This window comes from Protopterus annectens, chromosome 4.part0 (genome assembly GCF_019279795.1).
Source record: "Protopterus annectens isolate FY-2018-M chromosome 4.part0, PAN1.0, whole genome shotgun sequence".
NCBI classification, from domain to species: domain Eukaryota; kingdom Metazoa; phylum Chordata; order Ceratodontiformes; family Protopteridae; genus Protopterus; species Protopterus annectens.
Window position 1 is genome coordinate 584,733,124 of NC_056733.1, and position 21,390 is coordinate 584,754,513.

At 39.1% G+C, this 21,390-nt stretch overlaps 1 protein-coding gene across 1 annotated transcript in view; it reads left to right on the forward strand.

The window, feature by feature from the left end:
* ACACB (acetyl-CoA carboxylase beta) overlaps positions 1-21,390 on the forward strand; it is a 1,510,375-nt gene that overhangs the window by 195,634 nt on the left and 1,293,351 nt on the right. The window contains exons 5-7 of the mRNA XM_044068517.1: positions 2,313-2,411; positions 18,061-18,167; positions 20,171-20,281. Coding sequence (XP_043924452.1) covers positions 2,313-2,411; positions 18,061-18,167; positions 20,171-20,281 — 317 coding nt within the window. The remainder of the gene's footprint in view (positions 1-2,312; positions 2,412-18,060; positions 18,168-20,170; positions 20,282-21,390) is intronic.

A 21,390-nucleotide genomic window follows, 5' to 3' on the forward strand; every position in this document is an offset into this window, starting at 1 on the left:
AAAAAAAACATTCATTGGTCTTTTCCTGGAAACCTTTAGTGCCCTCCTCACCATGTGGGTAAGCAGGTCATGTTCTTGGGGTGGCGATTATGGCTGTAGAGGCTGAGGAAGGACTTTGGGGCATGGCAGATGACAGAAGGAAGGATAAAAAAAAAATAGAATATTAGGATACCTGCAGTATGCAACAGAAATAAATTCCAGTATAGCTACACCTTTTCCTAAGTGTCAAACTCTGAATTGAAAGATTCTTCCTTAATACTACATTTCTTTTGCATATAAGAAGAAATGAAAATGATTGTTAAGATTGAAGTTTCAGTGGTGTGTGTGTGTTCCTTTGGAAGACTGACACACTAATATATTTATTCAGTGCTAGCAGGATAGCACAGTGATTTGCATCCATCAGTTTTCTGATAATCCACTTTATACATTACAGGTCATGGGGACACTGAAAAATGTCCCAGCAGCCAGTAGTTGTAAGGCATTGAAATCTGTTCTGGACAGGTTTCCTGACAATTACAGAACAGATTCACTCACTCACCTGTGCATGTACACAGACACAGGCACACACACACGGACACACACACACACACACACACACACACACACACACACACACACACACACACACACACGACACTCCTGAGCAGTTGGCAGTATACCTGTTGACCTACAGCATGTCTTTGGGATTTAGGAGTGTACCAAAAAATCCAGCTGGATGCAAGGAGGACATTCAGATTCCAGAGAGAAGGCTACCCATCTGAGAAATGAATTTGAGATCCTTTTTCCTATGAGGTGGTAATGCTTCTTGCTCTGCTGCTGTGTCACCCCTTATGGCATTACACTTATGATTAATACTTAAGTTTTTATTGTTATTGTTCTTAACTATCTCCCAACCATTCACTAGTCTTTGGTCCTGAGTGGCATGGATGCTTGTAGCAAATGTACTTTTCCATCTGGGATGGCTGCCTTTCCTAATCAGTGGCAGCTATTGACTTTGTGCAGCCACAGCTGAAAAGGAGTTTTGTTAGTTTATGAAGTAGCATTATGGGAACAGTCACATACATTACAGGTCTGAAATGGGTGAGACCTGTCATTAATCAAATTGTGTGAAATATTTGCCCTGGTGATGGGAGCAGACTGCACCATAACACACAGATGTTTTCTGTGTTCTGCTGCCCCCCGACCCTGATACCATACAGTTCACTGAAGTTGAGGCACATGAAAGTAGGAAACAGATTGTTGAATGTTTAATGATTTCCGATTCCTCTCCACAAGAGTTCATCTTCCTGCCATCCACATTTATGTTAAAATACAGCAGTTAATATTTCTAACATAAGTCTTGCTTCTCTACAAGTAAGTCCAGCTTGCTGCTTTGTTTACACCCCCCCCCCAAATATTTTTACTTTAGATGGTGTAAATTGCACTTAGTTTGGGTATATGCATATGTGCATGCTTTGTTTGTGTCTTTTGCAACAGGAATACACATCTGCATGTATGGGAAGCTCCCGTGCGAGATATTGCACATGCACTCTTCAGTGAATGCAAGGTCACAATGACTTCTGCCTTTGTCCAAAGAACCGTTTGACCCTCTTAAAAGATTTAGCCGTAGGCACCCTTCTTTTGTTAAAACCTATGTCTGTACCTGGAAGATGTGCCTATCAAGGGGACAGCTGAGCACATCCCCATAGAAAGGGTGGGTGGGAAATAGTTTTAATTATGATTATTCCCAGCCCTCAGAAAGGAAGGGCAGTAGAAAGACTGGTGATCCTCTTGAGTTGACTCAGATGTGAGGAAGGGCAGTAGAAAGACTGGTGATCCTCTTGGGTTGACTCAGATGTGGCATCATGTACAAATCTATCAAGACAGCATCCCTTACATTGTCTCCTCTTGGCTTCATATTTATTTACTTATTGTAAATGTAATAAATACAATACGATTTTGGAAACTGTGGAGATTTATTTTGATTTTTTACTTATTGATTAATTAACATTTATTTACTGTGAAGGCCCAACTATGTATTGTGAACATTGACAGATGATTTTGGGCTTCATGCTTTTATACTCTTATTAGATATATTTTTCAGTTTTGCATTCAGTGTGATTTGCCTTGAAAAAAAATTATTTCACTACTTCATAGAATGTGCAAATAGAATCCATCTGTAGTTTGTGCAGGATTCTAAGGCACACGTTAGTCTTAAGTTTTGAAGAAGAATGGTTATACCAGTTCCAGCTTTGTAATCATTTTTATTTTTTTTAAAGGTCAGAGTATGTCCTTCATTAAGAAAGTAACTGATTTCTTTCTCTCATTTTTAGGCCCTCCAAGTAAGGCTATGTGGGCTCTGGGTGATAAAGTGGCTTCTTCCATTGTAGCACAGACTGCAGGGATTCCAACATTGCCTTGGTGCGGCAGTGGTAAGTAATACTTTTCTTTCAGCATGGTAGTGATGACGACTCATAATGCATTCTTTTCACTCAATTGTAGAATGTACATCCTTCCATCAACAACCTCTTCCTCACATTTTGCACATAGATGTCAGGGTGTTACATCAACAGTGACAATCATCTAGAACCAATGTTCACACTACCAGATAGCTAGCACTATGTCTTTTCATCCTTAGAAAACACACACACACACACACACACACACACACAGACACACGCACCTACCTACAGCCAATTTTTTATGACCAATTCACCTACTGCATGTATTTTGAATGTGTGAGGAAACCAAAGCACCTAGAAAAAACCCTTGCAAACAAAGGGAAGGGGCATGCAGACTGTACAGAGAAGGCACCCATGCCAAGAATCAAACTGGAGAACTTCTTGCTGTGAAATGACAACACTACCTGTTACACCACTGTGCTGCCCTAATCCATTGTATAACATAATGATTCAAAATTTTCTGCTGTCTTCAGTCTTCCAATTTGCACAACAGTACTCGGATTCCTGTCCATCATGCAATGGTTAGAACAACTGTACATCTTTTACTTCTGTTGGTTTATTAGTAGCAAGTTCCTTAACAGACATATCACTTTTAAATGTTTTGCCAGATGGAGTTGCCGAATTGTGTTTTTTAATCCTTTCTCTTATCTCAGGTTGCAATGTGAACTGGCCTATTTCACTTATGTTTCTATTAATCATCTGTGACTGTCAATTACTGTTAAAAGCTGACTTGGTAGTTTTCCAAGATTATGCTGAGATCCTCATTCAAGGAATTCCTACTGCAGCTGTATTCTACTGCAGCTGTATTCCTTAATTCACAGACTTGCCAGAAGACTGGATGTCTGCCTTCTAAGCCAATCTCCAAAGGTCTTTTCATATATCTGTCAGCATAGCTCCTTTGTGATTGGCATTCATATAAAGGAGACAATCATGCTTCTTTTTCTGCATGAAGTGTTTGGCTAGTCACCATCTGTCAGCTCATATCCAAATGACTTCATAGCTGCAAACACAAAATACCAAGTATAGGACCTTTATTTCACTTGATATTACACATTTTGATTGTGACAATTTCTTACCTGGATTGACTAAAACATAATGGATTGGAAATGACTAGCTATCCAGGGTTCATGGCTTTCTTCAAAAAATGTTGATGGAGAAGGCAGATGCTTGACCCAACAACCTCCATTAGCAGTGCCTGTTTTGCCTCTGGGAAGGGTGTAACATGTCTTCCTGCAAACACTGTGCAGTTTTTAGGAGGGCATTTGGAAACTTGAAGGCCTGTATAGGTCAGAAGAAACTAGAAGTCATAATGCAAAAGGCTGTTTTGTTAGGTGAGCTGTCCGCTTCAAATGTAAAGATGAAGAAAATTATACAACCAGGAAATTACAAGTACAAGAGTCTCTCCTTTGATCACATTGCCACAGTAGTCTGGAAATCCTTCTATGGGGCACACCTCATCACAAAAGGGTTCTCATCCAGGAAAAAGAAGTCATTGTTCCCCTCTACTCGGCACTCATTAGACCCATTATAGAGTACAACTCCCCTTTTGGAATGTACCTCACAAAACATCTGCAGCAGTTGGAAAGGCCACAGAAGTACATCACAAAGAGGATTACTAGCCTCAAACAGATGCTCTACACTGACAGTCTCAAAAAACTCCAGCTTTACTCTGTAGCATATTGCCTACTCTGAGGAGATCTCTGCCTAACATATAAAGCTATGTTAAACCCAGAGCTGTTGGACATGCTACACCTAAAGAAATGCCAATCCCTCCGAGCTACATGCTCTAGGGACCTAAATCTTGTCACCACAATAAACAGGACATGCTGGAGGGATATATTCCTGTCCCAGAGACTTCCTGTACTCTGGAACAAGCTACCCATCTATGTCAACCAAGGTTCCTCATTAGCATTCTTCAAGAAAAATCTTGAGTGGATGGGAAATAGGAAATAAACCCCGGGATCACTTCTGTGGCTCTGCTCAACAGGGACACAGGAAATTTACTTTCTTGGATGGTGTAAGCCAGGGAAACTTGTTGGCTAGGCTTACTTAGGCCCTTGGGCCGATAGCCTAGTACCTACCTAGGAACAAAGGTTTCAAACCTAATTGAGACTTTCCGAACTGATTTTTCACCCTGTTTAATCATTATTTGTTTGCTTCACTGAAAGTTTTCTTCTTAAAATATTTGTAATATTCAAACATTTTTCAGGCTTATGTAAATAATGTAAATAGTTGATTTAGTTTCATTGTTGTTAAAAGTTGTCTGTTCAGTATAATCAATGTATTAGACAGTGTTTATTCTCTTATTGTATCCTTAATAAAAATATTGAAAAAAAAAGAAATTGGCACTAGAAGCCCTGTAGTCTCTGTCAACTCCAGCTTTGGAAGGAGAAACCCTTCCAGAAACTCCTTAATATTAACAGAACAGGAGTTCCTCATATCACGGTCTGAGGACAGCCATTGAAATAAGTCTATAAAAACTGCCAAAGTATTTGATGGCTTTCTAAACATTTGATTAGATAGTGACTTGTGAACCCTCTACATTATGTAAGCTGCCTGTTCCATTTTCAGTTAAGAACTACATATTTTTGAGTTTTGGGGATCTTTTAATCTAATTCATGAAAAATTACTTTGGAAAGCCCCTGGTTCCCTAATTCTGTTTTTCTAATACCTCTCCAACTACTGTGAGCATGCATTTCCTGCCTTTCTTTTCTACTTCACTGCTACTCATTCCAGGCAAATACTCTACACTCGGCTATATATTGCTGTAATGCTAATTTCAAGTAATCTTTCTAGACTTTCCACCAATTTAAGATGTTTAAGAACATTTCAGAACTTTTGCATCCCATCACTCTGTTGGACTAGTAGACCATTTTCTAAAATAACGTGAATTATAAAATGAGGCACTAAATCTGCTGTGTCTTAAAGGAACCCCATGCTTTGTTTGCAAAGTTGAGGTGATACCGCTATCTCAAGCTGGCAGGCACTCGTATCACATGTGTCTGTGATGATGTGAATGCATAATGCAGGGTAACAGCTTTGGAGTCATATCATTAAGAGACATGCCTAGCTAAGGAATAAGCCCCTGCCAGATCATATTAAAGTGCAGCTCCTTAAAATGAAATTGGAGACAGAGATGCTCTTTTGACCCTGTAGAACAAGGATCCTGCAGGACAAATAAAGGACCATGCAGTCTGAAACAGTTTTTACACCCCTGCACATAGGCCTTTCCACTGCAGAAAGGGGAGAAAAGTAAACGGACAAAAAGGTAAGAAGGGACCATATAATAAAAAGGTCAAGGTGATAAAACGATTATGCCTGCTGAGACCCAGTAGGCAGCAGTTATAAAGCATCATCATTTCTCATTCTACTCACCTAATCCATTCACAGCCCATTACCCCTCCAAACCAATCTCCTACCTCCATCAGCACCCAGAGAGTAGGAGGCCATCTGTCCCAGTTTAAAGAAGAGTATACAGAATTACATAGTACAAATGGGTCCTGCAAATCTTGGCTCATGGACCCAGGCTGCAATTCTTAGGTAAGCCAAAGTTGTAGAGTATCCCTCCAGTTCCCAAGGAACAAAGGTACTTAGTTCATCCCTGTTGTGAGAGCTTTTACTGCAGGGAGATGTAGAGGTAGTTCTAATTAAACAGCAAGATACAGACTTCTACTTGAAACTTCCTTGTCCCAAGAAAATGAGCCATGTCGGCTGTCTTAGACCTGTCAAGGTTAAACAGTTTTTTTTAAAAATTCCAAACATGAAGCCGCTAACTTTGTAAGCCTTTTCACTCAAGCCTTCATGGTCACCCTGGTCATAACAAATGGTTACCTTCACATCATACTGCTCAACTGTACAGATTTTAACAGAATGTGCAGATTTTTGCCTCATATTTGCGGTGTGTACCTCCTAAAATCTGTACTTTCCTGGCAAATAGTTGAAGATTGAAGTAATTAAATAATGACAAACATTTGAGTTTAAGACTCCAAATCCTTCAGAAAAGTCATGTTAATGCAAAATTTATTATTATATCAACTTTCTAAGTTTGTAAGAGCAATATTTAAAATCTGTCCCCCATATTTTAGGGTTTGTCCAGAATTTTTTCTGTAAGAGGTTGAGAGGTATGCTCCACCTACAAGTAACATGAATCAGGATGCTTCCACTTGCATATCATGCACTTTCCTTTATTTTATCTGCTGCCTCCAGGGTAGTCATAAAGCAACACAAGCAACAGGGTGAAATGAGAGTCCGTAGTAACAGTAAAGTCGATCTGCTTGAATTAAAGCGGATCAACTTTACTGTTCCTACGGACTCTCATTTCACCCTGTTTGTGTTACTTGTGCTATTTTGGGTGAAACTGTGTTTTGTTTTTGGTCATCTTATTGCACCTCATCACAAAAGGTTTCCCATCCAGGAAAAAAGGTCATTGTTCCCCTCTACTCGTCGCTCATTAGACCCATTATAGAGTAAAATGCCCCTTTTGATATGTACCTCACAGGACATCTACAGCAACTAGAAACACCACAGAAATACCTCACAAAGAGGATTACTGGCCTCAAACAGATGCCCTACAGAGACTGTCCCAAAAAACTCCAGCTTTACTCCATTGCATATCGATTACTCAGAGGCAATCTCTGCCTAACATACAAAGCTATGTCAAACCCAGAGCTGTTGGACATGCTCCACTTAAAGAAATCCCAATCCCTCTGAGCTACACGCTCTAGGGACCTAAACCTTGTCACCATAACAAACAGAACATGCTGGAGGGATACCTAACTATATCAAACAAAGCTCCTCATTAGCACTCTTCAAGAAAAATCTTGAAGACTGGATGGGAGATAGGAAATTCACCCTGGGGATCACTTCTGTGGCTCTGCTCGACAGGGGCACAGGAAAATAATTTTATTGAGTGTCGAAAGCCAGGGTACCTTTCTGGGTAGGCTTATATAGGCCTTAGGGCCAATGGCCTAGTACCTACCTATGAACCTGTTTGTTCATAGTCATAAAGCACTTGACTCCACTAGTTGCCTTTTGCATGAGCAAAGGCATTCATTCATATCCGGATGACTTCATCAGTTAGGTAATAGTCCTACATGATATGTAAATGAGTGATGTCATTTAGGCATCAATCATAGACAACATGTAAATGAGTCATGTCATTTAGGCCTCAATCCTAGACGATATATAAATGAGCATTGTCATTTAGCCATGAATCCTAGACGATATGTAAATGAGCGATGTCATTTAGGCATCAATTGTAGACGATATGTAAATGAGCGATCATTTAGGCATCAATCCTAGACAATATGTAAATGAGCGATGTAATTTTACTGAAAAAGATTAGGTAGATTACAAGTGATGTATAATGCTTGCAACTGGGAGTGTGTCCATATGGTTTATGATGTAAACTGCTTGCAACTGGGATTGTGTTGGTGTTTGTTTTCATTTATATAAATGTGTGATTGCTTGTGTAGTAAGTTATGGTTTAATAAAGATGTTTCTTGTTAAAAAAAAATTTGAATAATTTATGTAATGTGGCTTAGGGTGTATGATATATAGCAATGTATGTGAAGTTTAATGTTTGTTATGTTAATTATAGCATGGTTACTTTTATATGAATGCAAATTTGCTTGTGTCATGTGATAATTAAATAAAGGTGTTTGGAAAAAAAAATCCTAGAAGATATGTGGGGGCACAACAATTCACCCTGACCTGCTTCTAAAACTTGGTACTCTATAGAACTGCTGAAGTCACCCATCTTATTCATGAGAAAATCTTTGTTCGAGGGGGGGAGCACCTGGAAACCAGTCAATAGATGTTTTTTTGGGGGGTTCCTGTCCCTGACCATTTACTCTGCATATGTATTGCAGCAAAACCAGATCAGTGTGAGGGATAATTTTCAGGACACTGGGTCACAATGCTTCCTCAGTCTTGATGGTTCTGCTAGCAAGACTACACATGAAGAAGCTTCAGTGGTACCTCAAAAGTAAATGGTGCAGGCATGCTCAGATCTTGCAGCAAACCATCCTTCTCTTGCCCTGCATCAAGAAAGAGCTCTTGTAGTAGAAAGCTGGTCCCACAAACCAAGATGCTCTTCTCAGACACCACCTGGGGAAACCCACTAAGGGGATTAAAGGATCCAGATTACATGGAATAAAAGACAAAGGTGAAAGTATATCAATATCAAGGAAATGTTTGTAGTACTAGTCCTAAAGATATTGAAAACACATTTGGAAACCCATGATTCTCCACATCCTGACAAACAGTAATGTGGTACATCAACAAAGCATAAACTTAGGATTCTCTGCACCCTGACAGACAAAAATGTACATCACCAAAGAGGGAAGCACCCTGTCATCTCCCCCAGTGCATATTGGTTATGGAGTTACAGAATCTGAACCAGGAGTCAAGAATGATCCTCAGGAGTATTGTACACCATTTCTTAGGAAAATTTAATTATATGTCAGCTGAGCAGAACAGAGGCAGACACTTATGAATGGATGCTGGATAGACGTGTCTGCATGGATCTGGTCCACAGGTGGTGTGTACTAGAAACAGAATGTTTGCTTCTCAAGAATATAGACAACTCAGAAAAAGTTTGCTCCTGGACACCACCTCAAGAAGCATGGGCCACAAACACTTTCTCCATGAGCTGAACATGTCTGTTTTTCGGGTCTATGTTAAATATTCGAACATCCAAAATGTCGAACGTTACATGGTTGAGACCAAATGTTCAACATTTGGATGTCCGAATATAAAATAAAAAAAAAAACACATCTTAACAGTGTGAGCAGGGGGGGGGCAAGCCTCCCTGCACCACCCACGTGGGGGGTTGCACCCCCACACCCCCCTACTTAAATATACCAACTCCAGTGCAGAAAAGGAAAATTCTCCCATTCTGCACCATACGGCACTGTTAAAAGTTAATCTTCGAACACTTGAAATGTCGAACATTTGGTCTCGACCATGTAATGTTCGACATTTTAAGCGTTCGAAGAATTGACATAGACCCTGTTTATCTACACTTTTCCTCCAGTTCTTATTCTCCCCAGGGTAATTCAGAAGATAAGAGTTCAGACCAATAAAGCTACTACCAGCTCCATTTTGACTGAGGCAGAACTGGTTCTTGCTCCTAGTGTATATAGCAAGGGCAGAGCCTGTACTGCTTCTTCAGTGTTTGAGCATCTGACTAAAGACAAGGTGTAGTTTGTACATCTTAACCTGAACATGCTAAGACTGACATCTTTGACTGATTTAGCTGTTATTTCCTTTAGGCACATGTTTTGTGAGGACATACTGGCTATCATGACAGAGGTTAGGAAGTCAAATACAAGATCTTACTTAGCTAAAGGGAAGAGATTCTTGTTAGGACCCAGCACAAACATTGATATCCATGATAGTTGAATATTTTTCAGACCTTTACAAGTCGCAGTTGTCCTATCTCTCTGGAGGGTAAATGTCTCTGGTATTTCAGTCTGCCTACCCTTGGATCTCCTGCTATTCCTTGTTGCCATTAAAGTAATTCCTAAAAGAAGTCCTGCACATGATGTCCTGTCCACCTAAGGAGGAGCTTACTCCAGTATGGGACTTCATCTAGGCCCTTCAAAAACTGACACTATCTCAATTGATCTAGCTGCTTCTGCATCCAAATTAAGTTCTTAACCTGGAAAACCATTTTCTTAGTGGCAGTCCTCCAAGTTACCCTTTTCTTCCCCACAGGACCTCACCTGATGGTTCTTGTAACTGTATCCAATTGACCCATTTGTTCTGCACTTATACAACCCATTCATTCCTGCTGGGGAAGTCCTATACGTAGATTCAGAGGTCATTACTAAGGTAACAACCAGGGAGGTTTTCCCAAAAAGAATAATGATGTCCTATATCTAAGTAAGACATTGACGGCCAGGCTTTTATAAGCTACCTCAGTCCATAAGGGATGTGGATGCCAGGACCGGTGTAAATTTCCTATTCCCCATCCATTGGTCTAAGGCTGAACTTAAATTGGGCAATACATCAGTTCAGCTTCACATGGATGAAATGTCAGTTCTGTCTCTCCAGCATGTTCTGTTTAAGTCAAAGACAAAATTCAGATCCCTGGACCTTGTATTTCTAGTAATATTTGACTTATGAATATGCAGGAGATTCATAAGTGTAGAGAATGCAGATGCCTTGTAAGCCAGGCATAGATCACCCCTCAGCAGTCTGTAGGAGACTTAGTAGAGAGAAAGAGCTTTAATTGCTCTGCATAAGGCAAATTTGTTCACCTTTTATTCTTTTTGTAAGGAACCTGTGAGATTGCTGTAGTTGCTGCATATGTTTGGTCAGGTACATACTGAAGGGAGTTATTGTACTGTTGTGATTGATCTGATAAGGGCAGAGTACAATGGGATAATCTGATCTAGGTGCAATGCTTTTACTTATAAGTAGCACAACATAAAAGGATTTCCTCATCACTGTGGTCACATGGTGCTCAAAAGTAAGTCTACGATCTGCTTGGGCACCCAAAGCCCTGACCACTGTGTTAACTCTTAGGGGCACATTATCAACATGGTAATTAGCCAGGATGGCTGATTTCCAAAAGGGTATCATTATGCATTTCTTAGCAGCGAGTTTAAGACCACAGCTTTGCCACCATTTATTAGTCAGACATGGGCCTTCTTGAAGAATGCTACTGTCTGCAGGGGAGTCGGTGATAACATCCAGCTTGCAATCATCTGCAAACCTAGTCAGCAATAAACCTTCTGCATTTGCTTGTATTTAATATAAGTAAATGCCAAAGAGGAGTGCGCCCAGTACTGAGCCCTGAGGGACTCCAGTAGTGACTGGCCTATTGGTGGAGTGGCCTCACCTATTTTAACCTCCTGGGTCCTATCTGTGAGGTAGTTGACTGTCCAGTGGATGATAAAAGGGTTTATACTTAAATTAGTGAGCTTGTTTGTAATGCCCGAGTTGGGTTTTATATCAAAAGCCTTGGCCAGGTATATGTAAGCTGTGTGCACAGTTTTGTTTTCATCCGTTGCTTTTGTGGCCTTGTCAAAGTCCATCAGATTTAATTGGCATGACCTTCCTTTAACAAAGCCGAACTGTGATGGGTAACCTGCTAATGCTGGAACCATGTCCTCCTTTATCATGTCCATGATTATTCTTTCCATGGCTTTACATATCAGGCTGGTCAGTCTTATGGGCCTGTAGTTACCCAGATCAGTGGTTGGAACTCGATTTGTGCAGGAAAATGACTGTAGTCATCTTCCATTCCTTGGACACAAAACCTGACTGTAGGCTTCATTTGAAAAGTGATTAAAGTGGACCAGAAAGGTCATGTTTCATGCTATTTATTAAGCATCCCAGGATGTTGTTGGAGCCTATTGATAGTGTTTCTGGTCCTGGAAAGTGCATTGATGACCTGTTTCTTAGTAATGGTTGGAGGGATAGTGGTATGTGATATTTCATTTGGACTATCGGGGGGGATTTTGAGCTGAACCTGTCAGCCAAAAGGTTGGCAATGGCCTTCTGTTCAGTGTGGCTGATGCCATTTACAGTAAGTTCTGTGAATTGTTGCACAAATTCCCTGAGGTTATGGGCATAGCTAGGGGGAAAGCTTTATGGTTGTCCTTTGAAAAAAAAATTGCTTTTCAGGCAAATTTAGCCTTTGAAATATTAATTAAACCTATTAGCTGCCTGTTTAGATTGGTCAGGGTTTTTTTTTGTGTGTATGGCTTTGTTCCTCCTATGCTTGGCCAGGATTTTTTTTGTTATGTAACTAATTGATATTGTGATTCCACCAGGGTGGCTTGTCTTTTGAGTTGGTCTTATTCTTAATACAAGTGGCCACAGTTCTGCTCTATACAGCTATTCGTATGACCGCACAGAGACTTTGTAAGTATCTCAGCATATCCAGTGGTGTTTACTGGGTTTGGGGGTGCTTGGAATTTTGCTTTGGAATTTTGCTAAAGTGTTGCTTAGTAGAGTTCCTAAAGGTTTTTGGTTTTGCTGGGTTCTCAGATTTAATTTTTATTTCAAGCAATGCTGTCTTATGGTCAGATCTGATGAGCGAAGACATTACATTGGGTGAAGAACATCATTCCCCCATGTTCGTGGGTACAAGGTCAAATATGTTTATACTCCTGGTAAGAAAATGTAGCAACTGTTCCAGGATGTTGATATTAATGAAATTTAGGAATCACTGGGCTTGTGCATTAGAAGTGGTGTAGGATTCCCAGTTTGTAGAGTGGTAGTTGAGTGCAAAAGGTACTTGGCCTATATGGGGATCAAACCAACAACCTTGACGTGATTAGTACCATGCTCTAATCAACTGAGGTTAACTGGCTACTACTTGTTGAGGTGTCATCCTATGCATTCCCTCAGTGATGAGAGGTGGGTGGTCGTCTTCTGCCAACTTTCTCAGAATTTCGTCAGTGACCTCTAAAAGAGTAAGCAGACCGTAACTACCATATGGGGATGCTGTGAACTACACTTTGGGGTCCCCATCTTCTAGACCTGGCCAACATACCCCTCCCAGAAAAAGGAGAGACTTCAGATAGTCTTGCCCCCTGCTTTGCTCACTATGTTACTAATTAAGGCTACCTTTCTAGCCTACTAACTGCAGTGCTCTCCTGACAGTCACTTTGGGCTTTCTGAGGGAGCTCTGAGTGTGTCCTGTCTTAGAAGGTCATCACAAAATACTAGTAGGTTCTTGATATGTTCTCATTTTGCTACATTTTAAAGCTCTGAGGTTTTCTCCTAGAGGGAGTTCATGCCACACAGATAACCAAAATTGCTTCTGCTGAGAAAATGTACTCTTCAGGGGAGCCATAGAGGTTTTGAATGCAATGTGTCCAAAGGTCTTACTCCTGCATCTTGAGTCTGTAGTAGGAGGAGAGTTTTTGGCCCATGTTGGCCCTTAGTAAATTCAACAACTGAATGATTAGCTTCTAGTGGCCTCATTAAGAAACTTCCTGGTAGCATCCTTGCTGTAGGCATTTCTCTTCTTGTCATTTCTGGAGTTGTCTGTTAACTGAGAACTTAGTTTCTGTCCAGGAGAATAGCCTTAGTCAGTGAAGGGGATAACATTCTGCACTGGCTGTAATTCTGGTTGTACAAACTCATGACTTTAGCTCCCTGAGTGAGGCTGTTTTCAAAATGTATGACCGCCTTCACGGTGCATATGTATTTACAGGAAAAATGTCTGCATCCTAAAATGTTGCCAGTGGCCATTCTTACTGAAGCAAGGTACTACACATTTTGCCTCTTGTTAGTTGGAAATCATAGCCAGTGAGGACAATTTCCTAGTTGTAGTAAGGCTACCTTAATAGGACTTGAAATGAATTATTTCAAGGTGTGTTCTTCACAGATCAAATAGGAAGACTGTCTACACCAGACAAAAGTAAAGCACAAACTTCAGTCATCCCTTTTTCTCACAGCTTAAGGTAATTAGGCTATTTAACAGTTTCTCAAGTTTGCAGAATTGTGTATATATAAAAAAAGACATTTATGTGGAATCTGTACTTAAGACTTTTTGTGGACTCTAGTTAATAGTAGTCCCAGGCTGAGGGCTAGTGTTCTTACAATACAAATAAGATTTGCAGCGAGTACTTTATGAGCAGGTAGTGGCAGCTAAAATTAAGAGCTGACAAGCTGCTAGGTATGAATGAAATTATCAATTTAAAATGTTTTTTAAAATTCAAAAAGTTAAAAATAAACCATGATAATTGAGTAAGAGTTTTGTAAGAACATGTATTTTAGGCTTATTAACATTGTCTCTTTAAATTATTTTATTGAAGGATTTAATTAGTTTATTGTTTTAATTGTGGAAGTTTGTATAAAAAGTTTGGGTGATGTGTTTATTTTATTCTGAAGAAGTCTGTTTTGGGACGAAAGCGAAAAATTGGTTCGCTAAGACTGTGGTTGTTTATTCCCTGGCGAATGATTCCTGCTCATCCTGCCATAGTGGAATTTTGTGGTCTTGTGGTTTCTGCTGTTTGTGTGGGGACATTACTTTCTTTAGCAGGTAGTAGTTTAGAGGCATACTGACACATATGTAATGTGTAGTAATAAAGCTAGGCATTAACACAGACCTTCGTCAATTTGTATTCAAATATATACCTTCATTACCCAATATTAGTTTACATTTAAATTCCCCACCCCCATTATTTTTAATTTTTAATTTTAATTAACATTTGTTTATTGGGAAAGTCCAACTAGGACAGAGCCCATTTTCACTGGAGGCCCAGAGAGAAACACCCCAGACACCTGTCTTTGGAATGTGGAAGGAAACCAGAGCACCTGAATGAAACCCACACGAACACAGGGAGGACATACAGACTCCACACAGAAGACACCCTAGCTGAGAATCGAACTGGAGAACCTCTGTTGTAAGGCAACAATGGTAACCACTGCACCACTACATTTTAAAGCTGACATTTTAAATGTACAGCATCTTTCAACTTGCTTGAGGCTGCCAAATACTTCAGTAAAGAGTCTTAGTTTCATCTGTTGATGGCCTCAAACTCATACTTAAGACACAGATTTTTGTTGGTGAGATAACTATACATTCTTCTTAATTGTGACTTCAGTGTTGCTTGCAACCATGTATATTTATTGGTTTTCTTCGTCTAGTTCTAAGTTTGTTTTACACATACTGTATGCAATACCAGTTGCTTCTTCTGTTTAAATATAAGTCAAGAAAACCTCATATTTAATGCTCTATATAATAAGGAATACATTTCCACCATTTATTGATTTTTCTAAATTATATTGGTTCAAAAAATGATTTAGGGAAAACATCTTTTCTAAAATATATACAATAGTAAGAATTATCTTATTACACATTAAAAGTAATTATTACGATTATTTTACTTAGTTAATCATACTAGTGCATTAGAGAACAATAAGAGAGATTAATATTATCGTTGAAGAAAACTACATCTTCCTTATATTGGAAATTATTTTCATGGAAATTTATACACAAAAGCTTTATTATCCTCATAAAACAGAACTTGTATATAAAAAAGATATTGGATGTTGGAGATGCAAATCTGTGTTAAAAGCTGACTGGCATCATATCGTCTTTGATTGCAATATGATGCAGTCTTTTGGGGAAGAAATAAAATAGTTTTCTACAAGCTGTATGTTCTGAGAGTGCTGTGCCCTCTTTTATGGAGTCTAACTGTTGCTAGAAAAGTTATTACAATTAATGGGAGAAAAATATTACTCTTTCATTTAAAGAATGTATAAATATTGCTAAAAATGTCTATCAAAATGAGTTGGTTACTATTATAGGTTCTTGGGTAAATACTAGGCTAGCTGTCCTTGCAGACCATTTTAAGGCTTGCCAGTTTCCCTTTTTGTGCTCAAAATAGCCTGCCCATTTGGTTATAGACTGGTGTTACCGATCCCATGGTCAATTAATTATATATTAATCCTAATGAGAATAACTGGAATCGTACAGTAGATAATATGAGGGGTCCCATGTATGGGCTTGTGTCCTTTTAGTAAGATATCTCTGTAGGCATTCAGTTGCATGTGTCTGGACAGATAGTGCCAAAGGGGGCATATTATATTCAATGACTGGCCTAATGAGAGCTGAGTAAAGGGGGACAATGAAATCCCTAGATCTTGACACAATCCCTTTGTTTATAAACTGTGCAATATAGAAGAACTTTCTTACAAAACTAGACACATGTTTGTGTCTTTCGGCTTTACCCGGTTAGGAGTCGCCACAGCGGAACTCCGGTCTGCTAATGATTGGCAGTAGATTTTTACATACTGGCTTGCCGGGTCTAATGCACAACCTTCAATGAAGGAATGCCCATTCACGAATGTCGCTACACAGAAGACGCTCTAACTGAGAATCGAACGGGCAACGTCTAACTGTGAGGCGACAATGCTACCGCAGCACCACCACCGCATGTTGGTCAAAAATCAGGTCACTGTCCACAAGTTCCCAAATAATTATGTCAACTCTTAGAGGCATATTGTCAATGTGGCAGTTCCCTGGGGTAGATGACTTCACAAAGGATACAATAATATATTTTTTGGCATTTATTTTCAGATCGTGATTCTGACACTAGTTATTTGAAACAAACTTTCCTGAAGGATGGCCAAGTTATTTGGGGATTCAGTGACTGCCCCTAGCTTGCAGTCATCTGCTAACTTAGTCCGCCAGAGCCTGCTGGTATTGGCTTTTACTTTAGAAAAGTAGATGCCAAACAGGAGAGGTCCCAGCACAGAACCCTGGGGCCTCCACTGGTGACCAACCTCTTTGTGAAGGTAAGTATTAAAATGAGAGCATATAAAACTACTTACTGGTTAAAGTTAAGTGTTTTATTTGAAAAGTATTGATATAAAATTTCTATAACAACATATATTTATTCACGGAATGTTTATTATTTTCTTTGAATGGGAATTGAGAATTTGTTAGATTAATTGATGTAGACACTATTGTAAATAGTTGTTTTGTTGGCTGTTTCTTATGGATGATATAATTGTTTCATAGTGTTTAAAAAAAATAATAAAAAACTTCCTAAAAAAAGAAAGAAAAGTTGCACATCTCCCACTTCCCTTCCATAAGTGAAGAGAAATAAGATGGATTACAGAACAGACTGCTCCTGTGGTGCTTGCTGTTGATAAGGTGTTCTCAAGACTGTGTAAGTAGATAGGTAGGTGGTTTGAACCCAGCAGTGACCGACTACTATGAGTGTGTGCATGTACTCGCATGATGTAGAAATGGTTTCATCTGTATATATGATGTATACCTTTAGAGTGTAGTGGACTGTCCCACCACTTTCGTTCCCTTTTAAGGGGGAAGGTTGGCAAAATGGCTAGGGTCTTAACCTCATAGATACAAGGATTGATTCTGACCTCTGGTTATTGGCTAGGCTTACAGACTGATAGCGTAGTATTTACTTATGAACCTATGAGATGCTTGCACTCTGTATTATTGGTTATTCTATTAAAAGTACAGACCCCTGTGGCGTTATAATGTCTGTGTTACTACCTTCTTTCAGAACATTTCAATGAATGTTGTATGGGCTGCAGCTCTGTGGTCTTTGGAATGTACCTTTGCCAAAGACTACAAGTTAAGCGTGACTTCACTGGTCACAACAGTCTTTTTACCAGTTCTATTTTACACCTATAGAATTTAATTTGGATTTTTGTCCTAACAATGTTATATGCTACAAGAGCCTTTCAGAATAAGAGCACATTTATGTTTTGAAGGGCTTTTCTAGCACATCTGGGTTCTTTCCCTTCAATTTAGTAAGAGTTTGTGAGGCTCTTTGGCTTTTTAACATTATCTTAAAACTGTTACATGTCAACACTTTTACACTTCCTTTTTTCAAACTGATTTTCCAGAGCTGTGCAATAAATTATTTTCTGGTCCCTGTATTTATTTTATTATGGTGCTCTAACGTGCTTGATAGAATGGGAAGATGTGGAGGACTACATTTTATAATGTTGAACATGACTGATTGCATCTTGGACTTTCCCTGGCTAAATGTTACTGTGTGGTTCCTGACATTTCCATAAATCTAAATAATGTTACCAGGGGAAAGAGCATAAGCATTAAATTTTCCTACTGTTCTAACTACATCACATAACTGTACTTTTCTGTGTCATGTAGAGCTGGTGGTGCAGTGGGCAGATGACCACAAGTTCAGGAGAGTTATTAATGTTCCTGATGAACTGTATGCAAAGGGTTGCGTAAAGGATGTAGAAGAAGGATTGCAGGTGAGGCTTCAGTATATGCTTGGTAAATAAGATTGTTTTGTATTAATCACTGTTGAAATGCTGTGGAGCAATTCACTCCTGAATGTGAAGCATTTGTGGTGGTAACCAGAGCCTCTGGAATTGCAGGAAATGCCAGAAAAAGTCGTGACAGGACACTGCTATGTTCCAAAAAATATTTAATAAAACGTATAAAACACAATTCCAGCTGATAAAAAATCCACAATGTCAAAGGTATGAATCCAAAATGAGCGCTTTCGGGTACAACCCTTCATCAGATAACATAGCTTCTGTACTACACAAATTTAAACTAGATGTTAACCAATAGGCTATCAGTAATTTACCTGCCTATTTTTCAAAATGGGCTTCATGGGGATGACATCATTTAAACCAGGCATTCTATGTGCCATTAACTCTATGATCCATTTGCTCTCCACTAACTCTGTGGTTTGTTTAATTTCACCCCCCCTACTGCCCAAAGTAATATTGGCTATAGCCCTGAATTTAAATGTGTGTGTTTCATATTGCTCAATGTGTCTATATAGGGCATTATGTACATCTTTGGTCCTAATGGCAGACAAATGTTGTAAGATCCTAACCTTGAACATGTTGTTCGTTTTCCCTATATAAAAACAATTACATAGCTCACATTCCACCATGTACATGATGTTGGGTGTTCTACAAGTAGCTCTCGCTGTAAATTCAAAAACCTTTCCTGTCAGGGGATGTTTGAATACTAAATTCTTATTAATATGCATACATGCCTTGGAAGTACCACAAGGCACACTCCCTGGCTTAACCTTAAAATGTGATTTTTTTAATAGTTTTTTCTTTACCTTGAATATCCTTTAAATTCTTAACCCTCTTAAATCCAAAAATAGGATGGTCGCCCACCACAGATCTAACCTTATCATCCGTGACCAAGATGTTCAAATTATTTCTTACTATATCACATATTCCATTAATATTGCCACTGTATTTAAACATCAATTTAGGTTTTTGTGTATGGTTTAAATTTGTACTCTTTTCATATCTTCCCTTTTCTTTCAACCATGGTTTATATTTACTATCCCTGAAACCTACATTATTGTCAACCACTCTTTTTATCAGACTATTTTTGTCAGACTATTTTTTATCAGCTGGAATTGTGTTTTATACGTTTTATTAAATATTTTTTGGAACATAGCAGTGTCCTGTCACGACTTTTTCTGGCATTACATTGTTTTATCGTGGAGACAGGACTTTGGTGAGGTACAAGACTTTTTTGGTGTTGAATTGCAGGAAATGTTAACTCAGCTGAAACTCTCGCTATTCCAGTTAGTCTGCATTTCTAGCTTAATCTACAATTATTGATCAGGTAGATGCGATTGTGGATTCAGAGTACAAATAAGGAAGTTCATCTTATTGTTTACTGTTGTGGTACCAGTAACACCTGCTGCTACAGAAGACCTGGTGTGTAGCTGGACTTCTAGGGCTTATTACCCTTTGTCTCCAGGCCAGGAATATTGTTCATCTCGCCTTACATGGGAATGACTGAGGATCCAAAGGATGAGATGTAGGCGTACTGAAGATAAAGAGGTACAGTCAACTCTATGCAACTTAGTAACACTTTGAACTTCACAGGGCAAGCAGTTTAAAAAAATCCATGAGTGGACTCAAGAAATTCAGATTAATTATAACATATTTGCCTTAAAAGGTTGAAAGTGTTACTAACAGTTTATATCCACTTCCTACTTATTCATTTTTTTATCACTATTTCAAAGTAGCATTCTGATTTAACTGCCGTTTTTTGAGTCATTGCACTAGTTTTCATAGTTTGTGTAAATGATGGTAATAATTAATTTCCAATAGCATATATTATGTTTCTGTGCCAATGTATTCTTTTGTGTTGTCTTATGTTTTATTACTACCGTTAGTCTGAACCATTGTATGTGTCTAAAAAAAATGACAAATCAAAGAATGGGTAACATTCACCAATAAGAAACCACTTTTTTTTTTTATTCCAGGCTGCAAAGAAAATTGGCTACCCTGTGATGATCAAAGCCTCTGAAGGTGGTGGTGGAAAAGGAATTAGAAAAGCTGAAAGAGCAGAGGATTTTGCCAACCTTTTCAGACAAGTAAGTGATAAATCAGTAGAATTTAATGGTAAAAACTGAGAAATACTGGTTTGCAGATGCAATTAAATTGTACTTCAACCAGGATTTTCAAAATTTCATTATAGATTCCCAGAATTTCATCGATGGTAATTGCTATAGTCTATTGTGTGGAATTTCATATTAACCACTTATGTTTGGATTACTGTTCTCCCTGTAGATTAAATTAAACATTGTGCAACCTGACAAGGATAACATTAATCTGCAGCTGGTAAGCAGCAAAATGTCTACCTCCCTCTGTCCTGTTGAGCAGCGGCACTGAACATCAGCATAGCTTGCACCTGTTTGGCTTAGTTGAGGTCTTATTTCTAAGTCTATATCAAAAGACTGAAGAGGCATTTAATCTAACACCACTTCATCGACACTCAGAGCAAACCCACTAAAGTGTGAATGCTCAAAACAGCGATTTCTTTCCCTGGGAAAGAAATCGCTAGCACAAACACACACACTTTCAAACATAACAACGTGGGGGGCTGTGCCCCCACACCCCCCCCTAGCTAAATATACAAACTCTGAAATCGCACTACAGTGGGGAAAGGGGCAAACACATGGGCATGGCCAAGCGATTTCTTTCCCAGAGAAAGAAATAGCTGTTTTGAGCATTCACACTTTAGTGCGTTCGCGCTCTGTGTGTCGACGAAGAGGTGTTCAATTAAATGCCTCTTCGGTCTTTTGATATAGGCCCCTTATTTCTAAATATTTTATCTCTCTCTTATGCTTATTGGGTTGTTTTTATCATGAATTGCTGCAGAAATGCTGTTTACAGAAATCCATTGTATGTTGCTGCTGGAATACATCATGCTGCCCCCCCCCCCATGTGTCCAGTATGTAGTGGCATTCTTAGCTCATGCTGGTCTCCATGGCTCATTTGTTATCTTCTGAACTGGTGACCTGTGATGCAGAGTGTTATACCATCCTATCAAAGTCCACTGAAGAGCTACCCCTTTGTGAAATTTACCATAATGAGTAAAAACTGAAGTATCTGACCTGCTCTGTCAGCTTTTGTTATTTGAATGTTTTCTAGCTTAGTCAACTGCAGTTAGAATCTATGGATAGTCATGTAAACCTTTTAG